Source organism: Candoia aspera, chromosome 8, assembly GCF_035149785.1.
Source record: "Candoia aspera isolate rCanAsp1 chromosome 8, rCanAsp1.hap2, whole genome shotgun sequence".
Lineage (NCBI taxonomy): Eukaryota > Metazoa > Chordata > Lepidosauria > Squamata > Boidae > Candoia > Candoia aspera.
The window spans coordinates 37,039,394-37,051,949 of NC_086160.1; the positions used below are offsets into that span (position 1 = coordinate 37,039,394).

The 12,556-nt window shown below is 41.6% G+C and overlaps 1 protein-coding gene across 2 annotated transcripts in view; it reads right to left on the bottom strand.

Annotated features, from left to right (window-relative positions):
• Positions 1-27: 27 nt before the first annotated feature.
• Positions 28-12,556, bottom strand: part of FHIP1A (FHF complex subunit HOOK interacting protein 1A) — a 91,004-nt gene continuing 78,475 nt past the window's right edge. For both annotated transcript variants that reach the window (XM_063309993.1, XM_063309992.1), the window contains 3 exons: positions 5,416-5,594; positions 5,003-5,141; positions 28-940 (listed from right to left, as the gene is read on the bottom strand). In XM_063309993.1, the coding sequence (XP_063166063.1) occupies positions 684-940; positions 5,003-5,141; positions 5,416-5,594 (575 nt within the window). In that variant the 3' untranslated portion in view covers positions 28-683. The remainder of the gene's footprint in view (positions 941-5,002; positions 5,142-5,415; positions 5,595-12,556) is intronic.

Below are 12,556 nucleotides of genomic sequence, written 5' to 3' on the forward strand. Positions count from 1 at the left end.
ACAAAAAAGGTAAGGCTTGCATAGAAATATTTTGCCCTGTGCAAATTTTATTAAAATAAGGCTTGAGTATTTTAGCAGCAATCTAGTATTTTCAGAGAATGACAAGAAAATACTCTGCAGTCTGCACTCAACATCCACTTACTCATTTAATCTAAATTTCAAAAGAGTCAACAGCTGAGAGTACCAGACTTGTCCACAACATAAGGCAATATGGTATGCATTCAGCACCTGCACCTGCTTTCAGCAAATCATAGGCTTAGGATAAATCCATTTGGATTCACAAGTCTAATCACTGGTAAAATAGAATTTAGAAGATTGCTAACTCCCCTTTTCAACAGTTATCTAGAGTCTTATTGGATTGTCATGCTGGTCTTGCAATTATTTCCTTAATGAACCTTTTCCGAGAAAGAGAGATAAAACCTTTTTACTTGTTTATGTAACTATCTTTTTAACCCAAAGGGTCAAAAGCAAAGTCTAAAAGAGAAAACCTGAAAGTTAGCCAGATCAAGGATGTAAATAAAGTACAGGTTTCATTACTAATCAATTTGTTATGAAAATGAGGCACAACCTAAAAATGTAACAATTTCTCCTGAATCAAGTAGTACCAGGGATATGAAGTTCAATTTTGTTTTATAAGTACTTCTGCATTTAAAAGGAAACTGGAAAAAATATTTTGAAACGTTTTAGAATGGATAGTAATCCTCAAGATCACCCAATACTCTGTAAGACAGAATTGAATGTTCCTGTGCAAGAGCTGCTAGCTCCTTGAGAAACTCTGGAAAGAGAGCAGCCGCAAGGATGGCATTTGGAATGTGCAAGGGAGCTTTGGGAAGAACAGTGCCTTTTTTTGCTTTATTTCCCAAGTATGTCTGGAGGAGGGCTTGGGATGCCTCTGAGAGGTTCTTAACTTTTCCTGTGACACTCTTCTGCTGTCCATTGTCTGAAAAATTAAAAATAAAAAAGTAAAATTTTGCAATAACTTTAAATATACATGCAACTTCAGGAGCTCTAATAAATTTTTTTGGATTATTTCTATAATATGTTTAAATGTGTTTTGAGTTCCTTATTTTATTTTCTCGACCAGCCTCAGAAAACAGATTACCAACGTTCTTATTTTACTAATAGGAAAACTATTGCTTTGATGAATGGGGCTCTCAACTAACTCTTAAGTGTAGCACATCACAACATTCAAGCTTTATAACAGAAAGCAATGTGGCAGTGTCAATACTGTGCAAAAGCTATTCAGGATACTATTTAGGGCTATATAGTGAGAACTTTTCAGTGTTCTAACAGATGCATTGCTTGTACTTCTGCTCCTGTGTCCTGTAAACTAAATTAATGACATGAAAGTGAAACATAAATCTTTTATATTTATATATGAAATATATTGTTTGGGGAAGAAAATGTTCGTTTTCCTGGGAAAAATTGAGCATCTCATGATAACCTTATGCTCAGTTCAAACAGTCTTGTATGTAGACTATTTCTACTCCATCTCTCCTCATTGGTATGATTTTTGTTGATAACACCTGGCTACAGGCATTATCATTTGATTATTGGCATTGTGAGCTGTAACGATCAGGTGTTAGTCAAAGATTCCTAAAAAGCTGCTACAAAATGGGAGTGGGAGCAGCAAAGTTAGATTCAGCTTGCCAGTTGAAAGCAAGCTGTAGGGAAGACAAATGATCAAAGCTAAAATAAAGAAAAGGTACATATATGTAGCTGGAATTAAAAACATTTTTCCATTTAAAATATCTTGAATATTTTAAAAGGAAAAAAAAATCCAAACTGTCTCATGAATAAATATTCATTGTATGTTGGATGTTATTCATACTGCATGTGTTAAATATTTTGGAGATAGATGAAGCAGGGCTAAAAATATCAAAGCAGACATTTGGCTCATGCCTTGGGGGACACATAAAAGAGTGGCCACAATTCAAAGAAAAAGCATTAGGCATGTATTTTCTCTGACAGAAGCCTTTAGAAGTCTTATAAAATAGTTTTGATTTTCTTAATAATATGTCAAAATCTTCTGGCTAATTCAGCCTACTGAAATCAATCTAAGAATTCTTTGGATCCTAGTTTGAAGTGTTGGATTTTTAATTCAAACTCCATGGGACAACTGCCACATCTCCTAACAGCTGGCTACTTAATGCGTGTACCCATGATTCACTAATAATGCATTATGAAGTAGACAATGGCTATGAAAGATACCAGAAGATATTAGGATAGCAATCAGAAATGAAGAAATACTGAAAGGAAAATTAGGAGGGAAGGAATGTAGATCTCAACTGATTCTTATAACACTCATGCTTAAAATGAAACCAAGAGGAAGAAAAGGTGGGCTATTCTGGAAAAAAGAAACCTTTTTACCAGTTCTACTGTTAAGCAATTAGTCACTATGGTTACTGTTCTCATCAGATTCTGAAAAGTCCCCTTATCCCTGAACTCAGCCACTAATGGAAATCCCTATCTACAGCAGCTATTGAAGAACAATCCTCTGACACAAGATTCTAGCAGAATGCTAATCAAGGCTTCGGGGGTTAAGAAGTTAATTCTGAAATCAGAACACATAAACTCCAGTCCCAAAAATGCAAGCATGCTGTTTCTCTAAAAGGCTCCTCAGCATTATTCCCATGGAACATATAAACTGTATCTTAGCCCTTTTTCAGGTCATCCAGTAAATATATTAGTACCTCTGAACAAGGAAATTCCCTTTACCCACCCTGTCTTTTCATGAATTCGATTAAAAGTAATATATTATTAGTTCTTATGAAAGTAATTTCATCCTGCACAAAACGCTATTCCAGTTGTTTATTCTTAGCCTACAATCAGCCAAACATTAGCAAAGATGGGAAGAAGATAAACTTTTAATTAACTCTTCTAGCCTTCTTTAACCTTATAAAACTGAATCATTTCCACTTTTTGTCATCTTCTAAATTAAAATTCTAGCTGAGTTATATAGTTCAGGCAGCATTTTACAACTTGGAACCTGACTTTTCAGAATAATTTGGGTTGGGTAGGAAGTAGGGTCAGGAGCAATGAGGCACCACTGAGGCCATGTTCTATATAGAAGAGGAGGAGGAAGATGTTTGAAAGACGGAGTAGAAGCCTTCTGACCTACTCCCCTTTGCAAAGACAGAGCACATATACATACAAAACTGACACTTCCACTCATATAAATAGGAAGTTAATTGTATCCCCTTTACTACTTTCCCATCTGTGCTTATAGGCCTTCCTCTTTTAAGCTCATTCCATGCCACTGGTGTATTTACATTTTGTCCCTAGGAGAGCAGGCATAGTAATCAGTTGATCTAGTGCAACTGCAAACAACTGCATGGGTTTGTTGGAATAAAATTAGAGACGTCCATGTAGGTATAATGGGTTTTTCAGAGCCTGAGGAGAAGGATGACAGTTTGCCATATATTCCAAGTACAAAACATGAAAAGGAGCAGCAGCATCACCACCCTTCCCAGTGCATTAAGGGGTGGTTAGCAAGAGGATCAGGACATCTCTGCTTTAATCATTTTACATGATTATTTAATTAGAAAATTAGATAATCATGTAAAATGACTGCTAACTTTACATAGGGCATCTCACTTTCAACAACAAATTAGCAACTGCTCATTTGTCAAATAAATAATGATGTGACAAAGTCCTTAAAGGCCAAAGTTTAAAAAGCAGTTTGAGGAATTTGGTATAAGAGATCCTGAAGGAAATAAGCCACTAGCATATATAGAGAATTTTTCCTCCTGAATTTTCTGTTAAACAGCTCTTGAGCAAATATTCAAACTAGTGTTATTTACATAGCTATCCAGTAATTTTATGCAAGCAACCCAGGTCAAAGGGGGACTGCAGAAAATGATGCTTATCTGCTCCCTAAAGACATGGTTTTATTAGCCCACTCATTGTTGCAATAAAAGTTGACTCTGGCCAACACATTAGAATTGGTAACAATATAATCAAAAGGCAGCTGCAGTAGAAGAATCTTGTCTCATATGAAATAACCTAAGCTCTCTGCCCTAAAGTGTTTACAGCTAGACTTATTTTTACCACAGTCCATTCCACTTGACAAAGTGCATTCATGAGATGTTAGATTTGCTCATCTCTGACAACAATGCATAAACTGCAGAACCTTTTACTATTAGAATTCCTAAGGGAATGTTTGGAACCACTCTCTCCACCACACAGCCATGCTAAAAATAAAGCAACCTATATCCACATATTATGAATTGCCCTTTTGCTAGCTAGGGAAAAAAAGGTTACACCTATATTTGGGAATTATTTTAAAAAGCTGTGCCATTTTCAAATATCCTCAATAAGAAAGTGTTCACAGAGTACTGTTTTAAGGTAGTCTGTAGCAGAGCTTCTTGTCATAAATAAAATTAGAACTGTATAATGGTCTTACCTTCTTGATAAGGTAAGTAGGATATCAGGAAAGATAAGGCTGCAGCTAAGTAGCACATTTATTTTGCACACACAAAGTTTCAGGGGCCTTGTCATCCATGAGGACAAGGAGTTAGGGTTGCTTTGCTCTCTAGTTTTCTTTGGGATATATCGATATTGCAGTGAATATTCAATTATGTTAAGCCTATTTTAGGGTTTATGCTACAGGTTTTATGTAGTCCCTGCTCAGCAATGTTGGAAAACTATGCCACCATTTTTAAGCAGTTAGAAAGTATTCTGGAAGTCAGGAAAAAAAGATTTATCCTCTGTTTGTCCACCCTTGAGATATGCTGATAGTTCAAGCTTTCACATGTTCTAGCTGTCTCATTTACCTGCCACCTTCAGTCAAGATGAACCCAACTCCAGATAGGTGAAGAGATGCCAACTATCCTTATCTAAAGAAAGTAGTGGGTATGTCGATTTGCAAAATTAATCCCAACAATTATCTAGAATAACCCGGCATAGTATAAAATATAGTTTACTTTTCATTTATTTGATTCTCATTAAAACCAGGAAAAAATAAAATATGTTCAATCTATCAGGAATGGTAATATATTACCTTTATTTAATGATTCTAAAGGAATATCCAATGCATCTACTCGTAAAAGCAGGTACTTTTGTGCTTGTATAAGGAGAGCAGGGAAATCTTTTTCAATGGAAGCAAACTGCTCAATTTTGTTCTTTATAGATGCCAGCACCTGCCAAAAAAACTAAGAGTTATATACCTTCATATTGTCATTTCAGGCATTTACTAAATCAGTACTGAATTGTGTACTTCGTTCTCAGTAACTTTCCTTACTGTGATATTTTATATTCCCATGATTTGAACAACAATATTATTAATGAATCAACATCAGGACATCACTCTGCAGCAACTGAATCAAAAACTATTTTTTAAAAAAAAAAAAAAAGATAATTGCTGCACTTTAAAGTGAGCTTCACGAGATTTCTTCTTAAGTAATAAAGCAGTACCTGGTACAGAGACCGCACACTAGGCTGAAATACCATATTTGTATTGAGCAGAAAGGAACGAAGAAGAGGTTGTGGGTAGCTGGCCAGATGAGTAATTATTCCAATAAGCAGCAAATTTAAATGCAAGGAGTTTTCCAACATGTTTTCCAGTTTTGACAGCACCACACTGATAAACGGTCCTGCAGGTTTAAAAAGCAAAGCAAAACAAAACAGATCTTTAAATCATAAGAAAGGAGAAGGAAAAAGTAAGGGGTTCATGAGATCTGATCGAACTCATAGCATCAACACATTTTGTGATTTTATTTAAATTAGCAACGTAAGGCCAGTTACTAGTTTTTTTTGCAGGTATAGAAATTCAAGCAGTAATTACAGCAGGTAAGCAACAGTTAATTAGGTTGTATTCCATTCTTCCATTTCCTTGCCTCTCTTCTGATAAGGAGCAGAAATGCAAGAAAAAGAAGCTTGATTTATTAGCATCTGGCCAAGGATTTTTAAAATGAATTACCTTTCCTCTGGATATGTGTGCAGCCCAGTGTGTTAACTAAATGTATGCATTGCTATTTCTAGATTCCTACTTAGTGTTAAGAAAGGGATTAATTAGTGGTGGTCAGCATTGTCCTGGCAGGATGTGATCTCTCCCTTATTCCACTTCCCACAGAAGCCACCTGCAATGACTAGGACCATCCCTTATCGGCCCTTCTTCCTTCACCGGGTCTTCCCTGGAATTCCCACTCAACTCCACTTCAAGCATCTTGCCCTGGGCTTAATAATCCTTCAGCAGCCAATGCTGTCTAGAATCCATTTGGGAGGTTTGCCAGCCATTTGTCTTTGCTTTTCCCAAAAGTCTTGTATCTCCAGTCCTCTCCTCTCCTATGCCAGCACAGCAGCAGATCACCCCCATTTTCCAAGAGAAAACATTTTTACCCAATGTGTTCGTTTGGGTGAATACATGACAGGAGAACATACAGCCCTGGGCTGTGGCATGCTGTCACAGAAACTCTGATATTAAAACATTGTATTAAGAACCACAGGTATCAGGTATCCAGCACTTCTGTTGTCAACACAGAGGATAGGAACTGATGGCATTACTATTGGTACATTTAATGCTATTATAATCTTGCTATGGAGTACATATATGCCAGGGCAAAGTGACAGGGAACATATATCGAACAGTATGTGCTCCCTGTCCCAAGTACAACAGAATGATTTAGAAATAAGCAGAGCTTTTCAAAAACCAAAAAGGAAAGGAATGTTTACAAAGAGAGAGAGCAAGCACTGTTTTACTTTCCCCTTTCTTTTCCTCAAGATCCCAAATGCCACTTTTACTGATTTACACACACACACACACACACACACATACACACACACACACACACACACTCCCATTCTATTTCTCAAGACTGGAGTATCAGTGGCATTCTGGATTAGCAAGTCTCCAAACCAAGGTCTCTTTCCCTGTTCTCTTCCCATGAAGGTAAGAGTTGCCCCTGGGAAATACAGTTTCCAAAGTGCTAAAGTAAATTCTGGTATTTTTCAGAGAATGGGAAGGGGCAAGGAAGTAATCCCACTCTCCTTTTATTTTCCTATCGCTTACCATACTTTACAATTGTCACTCAGGGTTGGCATATTGCATTGCTGGAATTCTCCAAGCTTGGTTTTGGGTTGCAGATGTTTCATTACTGTACTAGATAACATTATCAGTGGAGAAAGTTTGAAGAAGTGAGATTGGCAGGGATTATACATGCTTCTCTCTTGCCTGCGTTGCCTGTGCTTGGATGAGGTGGTGCTGCAAGTGGATGTTGTTTTTCAACTGACTGATGTCTTGTTGGTAGATTTTGACTGGTAAGTCAAATCTACCCTTTTTGATAGGATGGCTCACTGGGAGGCTATAATCTTCTCCTATGATTGTTGAATTTAGTTGGGTTTTCGTTATTAAGTCCATAAGAAAATTAGTCTAGTTTATCTCAGTATTGGTTGATTGCTGTTTGATATGGGGAAAATGTTGTGTGTTGCTCATAAACTACTGCTGGATCTTTGGCTATATTTTGAGATAGATCCATAAATAGGTTGAAGTCTGTATATCTATTATTCACTGTTTGGTCAGACTGCCATGCTGTCATGTTACCCATTTCAGTGTTCTGTTAACATTGTAACGTTTCACATGTCATCTTCTGTTCCGTGTTCCTTCGCCCATCCAGGTTTTTTCCATTCCTCCGCCCTCCGTTGTTTTGAGGGCTTGGAATGTATGTTTGGGTTTGCGCTCCTGCTCAAGGTTACTTTCCCAGGCGCGTCTAATGGTTCCTAGCACCTGGGAGGGGGTGCGCACTGACGAGGGATGGGGGCGGAACTTGCTTACAGGCAATGCTTTTAAGTTTGTATTTGGCGCGCTTTTGCTCATTCTCAGCTTTCTCTGTATTTGCATACTATTCCTTTAATAAATCAGTTATCTTTAAGCCCGAGCTTGTGAGACTGAGTATTTGGGATTAGGCAACCATTACATAAAGCTGAGAATCATTTCAACCATCTTCCGCTAGCCCCATCCAATCGTTGGATAAGAGGGAACGCTAGCGATGACCGAACATCAGCTTCACGCAAGTGATGGAAGCGAGGAAGAGCAGGAGTCGGCAAGGATCCGGCCAGCTCTAACCTCGAGAGCGCAAAGAGCGGCACGTTGGGAGATGCGGGATGCCCAATTAGATGAGTTGCTGATATCCATGCAGGAGAGCCTCAGGAGTGAACACAAAACCGTAATGGAGAGAACAACGGGGAGGGGGTCTCCACAACTATCCTGGGAGCCCGAAATCCCCTTGTCACCGAGGGTGGTGGTAACCAACCAACCCCTGGAAGAGCCGGTCACTCCTGCTCGTATGAAAGCAATTGAGGACAAAATGAATCTAATAGTGACAATCCTTAAGGATCTCCCCAGGGGTGCAGAGCCAATCCAGGAAGACTGGGAGGAAGAGCCGTCCCAGTACCCAAGGCATAGCACCCTACCACCCAGGGGAAGAAGCAAGACTCGATCATCCCGTCAGGTGGGGGGGCGAGAGGCAAGACCTCCCAGGGATCGGCCACCCATGGGGGCTCGGCGCACACTGACATTCACAGAGCCGCCACAGCCAGCTGAGCCGGTAAGAAACTTCCCACCGTTTGGAGTGAAGTTCGATGGGGATCCCACTACCCTCTCCTTTTTCATCACTAACGCTAAGCATTATATGGATGATTGGGGCCGAAATTTTCGTTCAGAACACGGCAAAATCAATTTTATTGCCAACAAACTGAGAGGGAGGGCAGCTGATTGGTATGTGCAACTGTGCCAGACCGAGGCAACAGAGTTAGAGGACTTCGATGACTTTATGTGGGCACTTAAACAGCATTTCGAAGACCCTCTAGCCCAAGAGACAGCCAAAAACGCCCTGAGAAAACTCTACCAAGGGTCCCTCTCAGTTGCCAATTATGCGCTGGAATTTAAAGCTTTATCAGGGAAGGTGGAAGACTGGTCTGAGCCAACTTTAATTGAAATGTTTAAGCAGGGGCTAGAACCAGAATCCTTCGTTGGGCACTAAGAAGAGACGATCCTAAGACGCTATACGGGTGGATTCAATTGGCGGGCAGCACAGAAAATGCCCTGCAAACCTATGCCCATACTAAAGAGCTTAGACAATCCCGACTTGCCAGAGGAGCGCGCACAACTGGACTTGCCAGCCGCCCTAAACCAAAAGCCTGGGAAGAGGAAAGGGAACGACGATTCTCCAAAGGTCAATGCCTGAGATGTGGAAAAGAAGGGCATCGCGCCACTTCGTGCCCCAGACGCCGTCCAGAAGAATGGCAGACGAAACCTGCAGTGAAGTCGCCTGCTCTGCCGCGGAAACTGAAAGCTGCCGTCGCAGAACTGGACCCACCAGAACTACCCTTCGGGGAAGAGGAAGAATAATTGCAATTTGAACAGCCGGCGGGAAAAGCCTACCACCTGCCCTGAAGGGCGCCCTAGGGCAGGTGGAAGAAACCGGGCGTAACCACGATTCTGTGAGTGGAAACTTCCCTACACTGACTGTTAAAGTTAAACTGGGATCAAAAACCCAAACTGTGGAAGTTTGGGCTATGCTAGACTCGGGCTGCTCCCGTTCCCTTATGCACTCTGATGTCGTAGCGGCTCTGGAACTGCCCACGTTTCCTTTGCCAAGACCTATGATCTTCACCCAATTGGATGGAACTATGGTGGGAGGGAAAGCAGTCAATCATTCCACGGGACTGGTCGCCTTGCAGATGGGCTCCCATCAGGAAAAACTGCCATTTGTTGTAGCTCCAGTGGGGGGTCCTCTGGTTATCTTAGGTATGCCCTGGTTTGTGCAACAAAATCCTTTTATCAACTGGCTACATAGAACTGTGACTTTTGCGGATGGATTTTACAAAGTACCTGAAAAAGATCTACTTGAAGACATGGAGGGTGGAGGGGTAGCGTATACCACTGTACAAACGCTTCAACCTCTTGAGGGACTGCCCAGTCAGTATCAGGATCTTGCTGAGGTATTTGGGGAAAAGGAAGCAGATCGCTTGCCACCCCACCAAAAAACGGACTGTGCCATTGAATTCTTACCAAATGTAAAATTGCCTCACCCAAAAATATACCCCATGTCTCCCAAAGAGCTCACTGCGCTAAGGCAGTTCATTGACAAAAACCTAGCTAGGGGTTTCATTGAGCCTGCTAACTCCCCGGTAGGAGCCCGTCCTATTCAGGCCAAAAAAGGATGGGTCATTAAGGCTTTGTACCGATTTTCGCGGTCTCAATGCGGTCTCAATATTAAATAAATATCCTTTGCCCCTGATCAAAGATATGTTATCACATCTGGCCAGAGGCAAAATCTTCTCAAAACTGGATTTGAGAGAGGCCTATTTTCGTATTCGCATAAGGGAAGGGGATGAGTGGAAAACAGCGTTTAACTGTCCTCTCGGGGCTTTCCAATACAAAGTCTTACCCTTTGGTTTGTCGGGAGCACCTGGGGTTTTTATGCAACTAATCAATGAGGTCTTGCATGACCACCTATTTAAGGGGGTACTGGTATATTTGGATGATGTATTGATTTATACTGAAACCATGTCAGAACATATCCACTTGGTGCGTCAGGTACTGGCAAAATTGAAAAAAGGCCAGCTATATGCTAAACTGTCTAAATGTGCCTTCCATCAATCACAAATTGATTATCTTGGATACAGAATTTCTGCTAAGGGCATTGAAATGGACCCTGCAAAAGTTGAAGCAATTGTAGCGTGGGAGCCTCCACGTACCAGGAGGCAATTACAAAGTTTCCTTGGATTCGCGAATTTCTATCAGGCATTTGCCCAAAATTTTGCGGAAATTGCCCTTCCCCTTACTGAACTTTTAAAAACTAAAGCGCAGGGCGATACCCGCCGTTCAAAAAACCCAGGAGCGCTCCTAAAATGGACTCCAACCTGTCAACAGGCGTTTGAAGCGCTCAAACAAATCTTCACCACAGAGCCAATTTTACAGCATCCAGATCCCTCCAAACCATTCGTTGTACAAGTGGATGCCTCTGATTTCTCAATCGGAGCACTCTTGCTTCAATCAGACAACTCTGGTACCTTAAAACCCTGTGTTTACCTCTCACGCAAATTCACTGACACTGAGAGGCGATGGCATGTTTGGGAAAAGGAGGCTTTTGCTGTAAAAACGGCTTTAGAAACATGGCGACACTTATTAGAAGGGACTTCCAACCCTTTTGAAGTCTGGACTGACCATAAAAACCTGGAAGCCCTAAGCACCAGTCGCAAACTTAGCCCCAAACTTCGCTGGGCTGAGTTTTTCAGCCGCTTTGACTTCACCCTCAAATTCATACCAGGCAAGAAAAACTTTTTGGCTGATGCGCTCTCCCGCCGACCCCAAGATGCTGGCCCAGGGCCAACGGTCCAAGGAACTGTCTGGACCGAAAAACAATTAAGTCTGGCAGCGGTGACGCGCAGTCAGACGCGAGCGCAGCAAACGCAATCTCTAGCCGCTCCGCCTCCCAGCCACTTGCCATGCTTGTCAATTCCAACAGATTTGCAACAACAGTTGCTTCTCCACCTTAAAACAGATACTTGGTTACAAACTAATTGAGACACTCTAACTTTCACCGACGATCTTGCCTGGCACAATGATCGTCTCTATGTACCCGATGCGTTGCGAAAAACGATACTCCAGCGCTGCCACGATGACAAGCTGGCTGGACATTTTGGCTATTTAAAAACTCTTCACCTTGTTCGCCGACAATTCTGGTGGCCAACCTTGCTTAAAGACCTTAAAGCTTATGTCACCGCGTGCCCTGTTTGTGCAACAAAGCGCAAAACGGGCAAACCTCAGGGTCTCCTTCAACCCGTCGCCACCCCATCTGTCCCCTGGCAGGACATATCCATGGACTTTATCATTGATCTACCCCCTAGTCAACGCAAAACAGTCATTTGGGTGGTCAAAGATTTTTTCTCGAAGCAAGCTCATTTCATCCCATGCGCTTCTATCCCCACCGCACAACAGCTGGCCCGCCTCTTCCTCGTCCACGTGTACCGCCTCCACGGTATCCCCGCCCGTTTGGTGAGTGACAGAGGCACACAATTTACGTCACAGTTCTGGCGGGCATTTTTGAAACTTCTGGGCACCAAGCACTCCCTCTCCACCGCGTGGCATCCGGAAACGGATGGATCTACAGAGGCGGTTAACTCTACACTGGAACAATATCTCAGAGCTTTTGTTAATTACCAACAAGACAATTGGGTCGACTTACTCCCTTTTGCAGAAGTCGCCTATAACAATGCCGTTCATCAAAGCACTGGTCAAGTTCCTTTTAAAACAGTTTTTGGGCGCGATTTCGTTCCTATTCCTGAACTTCCCCATCCACAACCTCTACCAGCTTCCCTCACTGACTGGGCTGACTCTCTCAAACACTCATGGCTTAACATTCAACAAGCTCTCCTCCATGCCCAGGCTACTTACAAACGCCATGCCGACGCAAAGCGTTCCCCTGAACCATCTTTTACTGTCGGGGATAAAGTCTACTTATCAACCAAATTTCTCAAGTCCCCACAACCTTCCAAAAACTTGGCCCTAAGTTCGTGGGTCCTTTTCCAATTGTGGCACAAATTAACCCTGTTA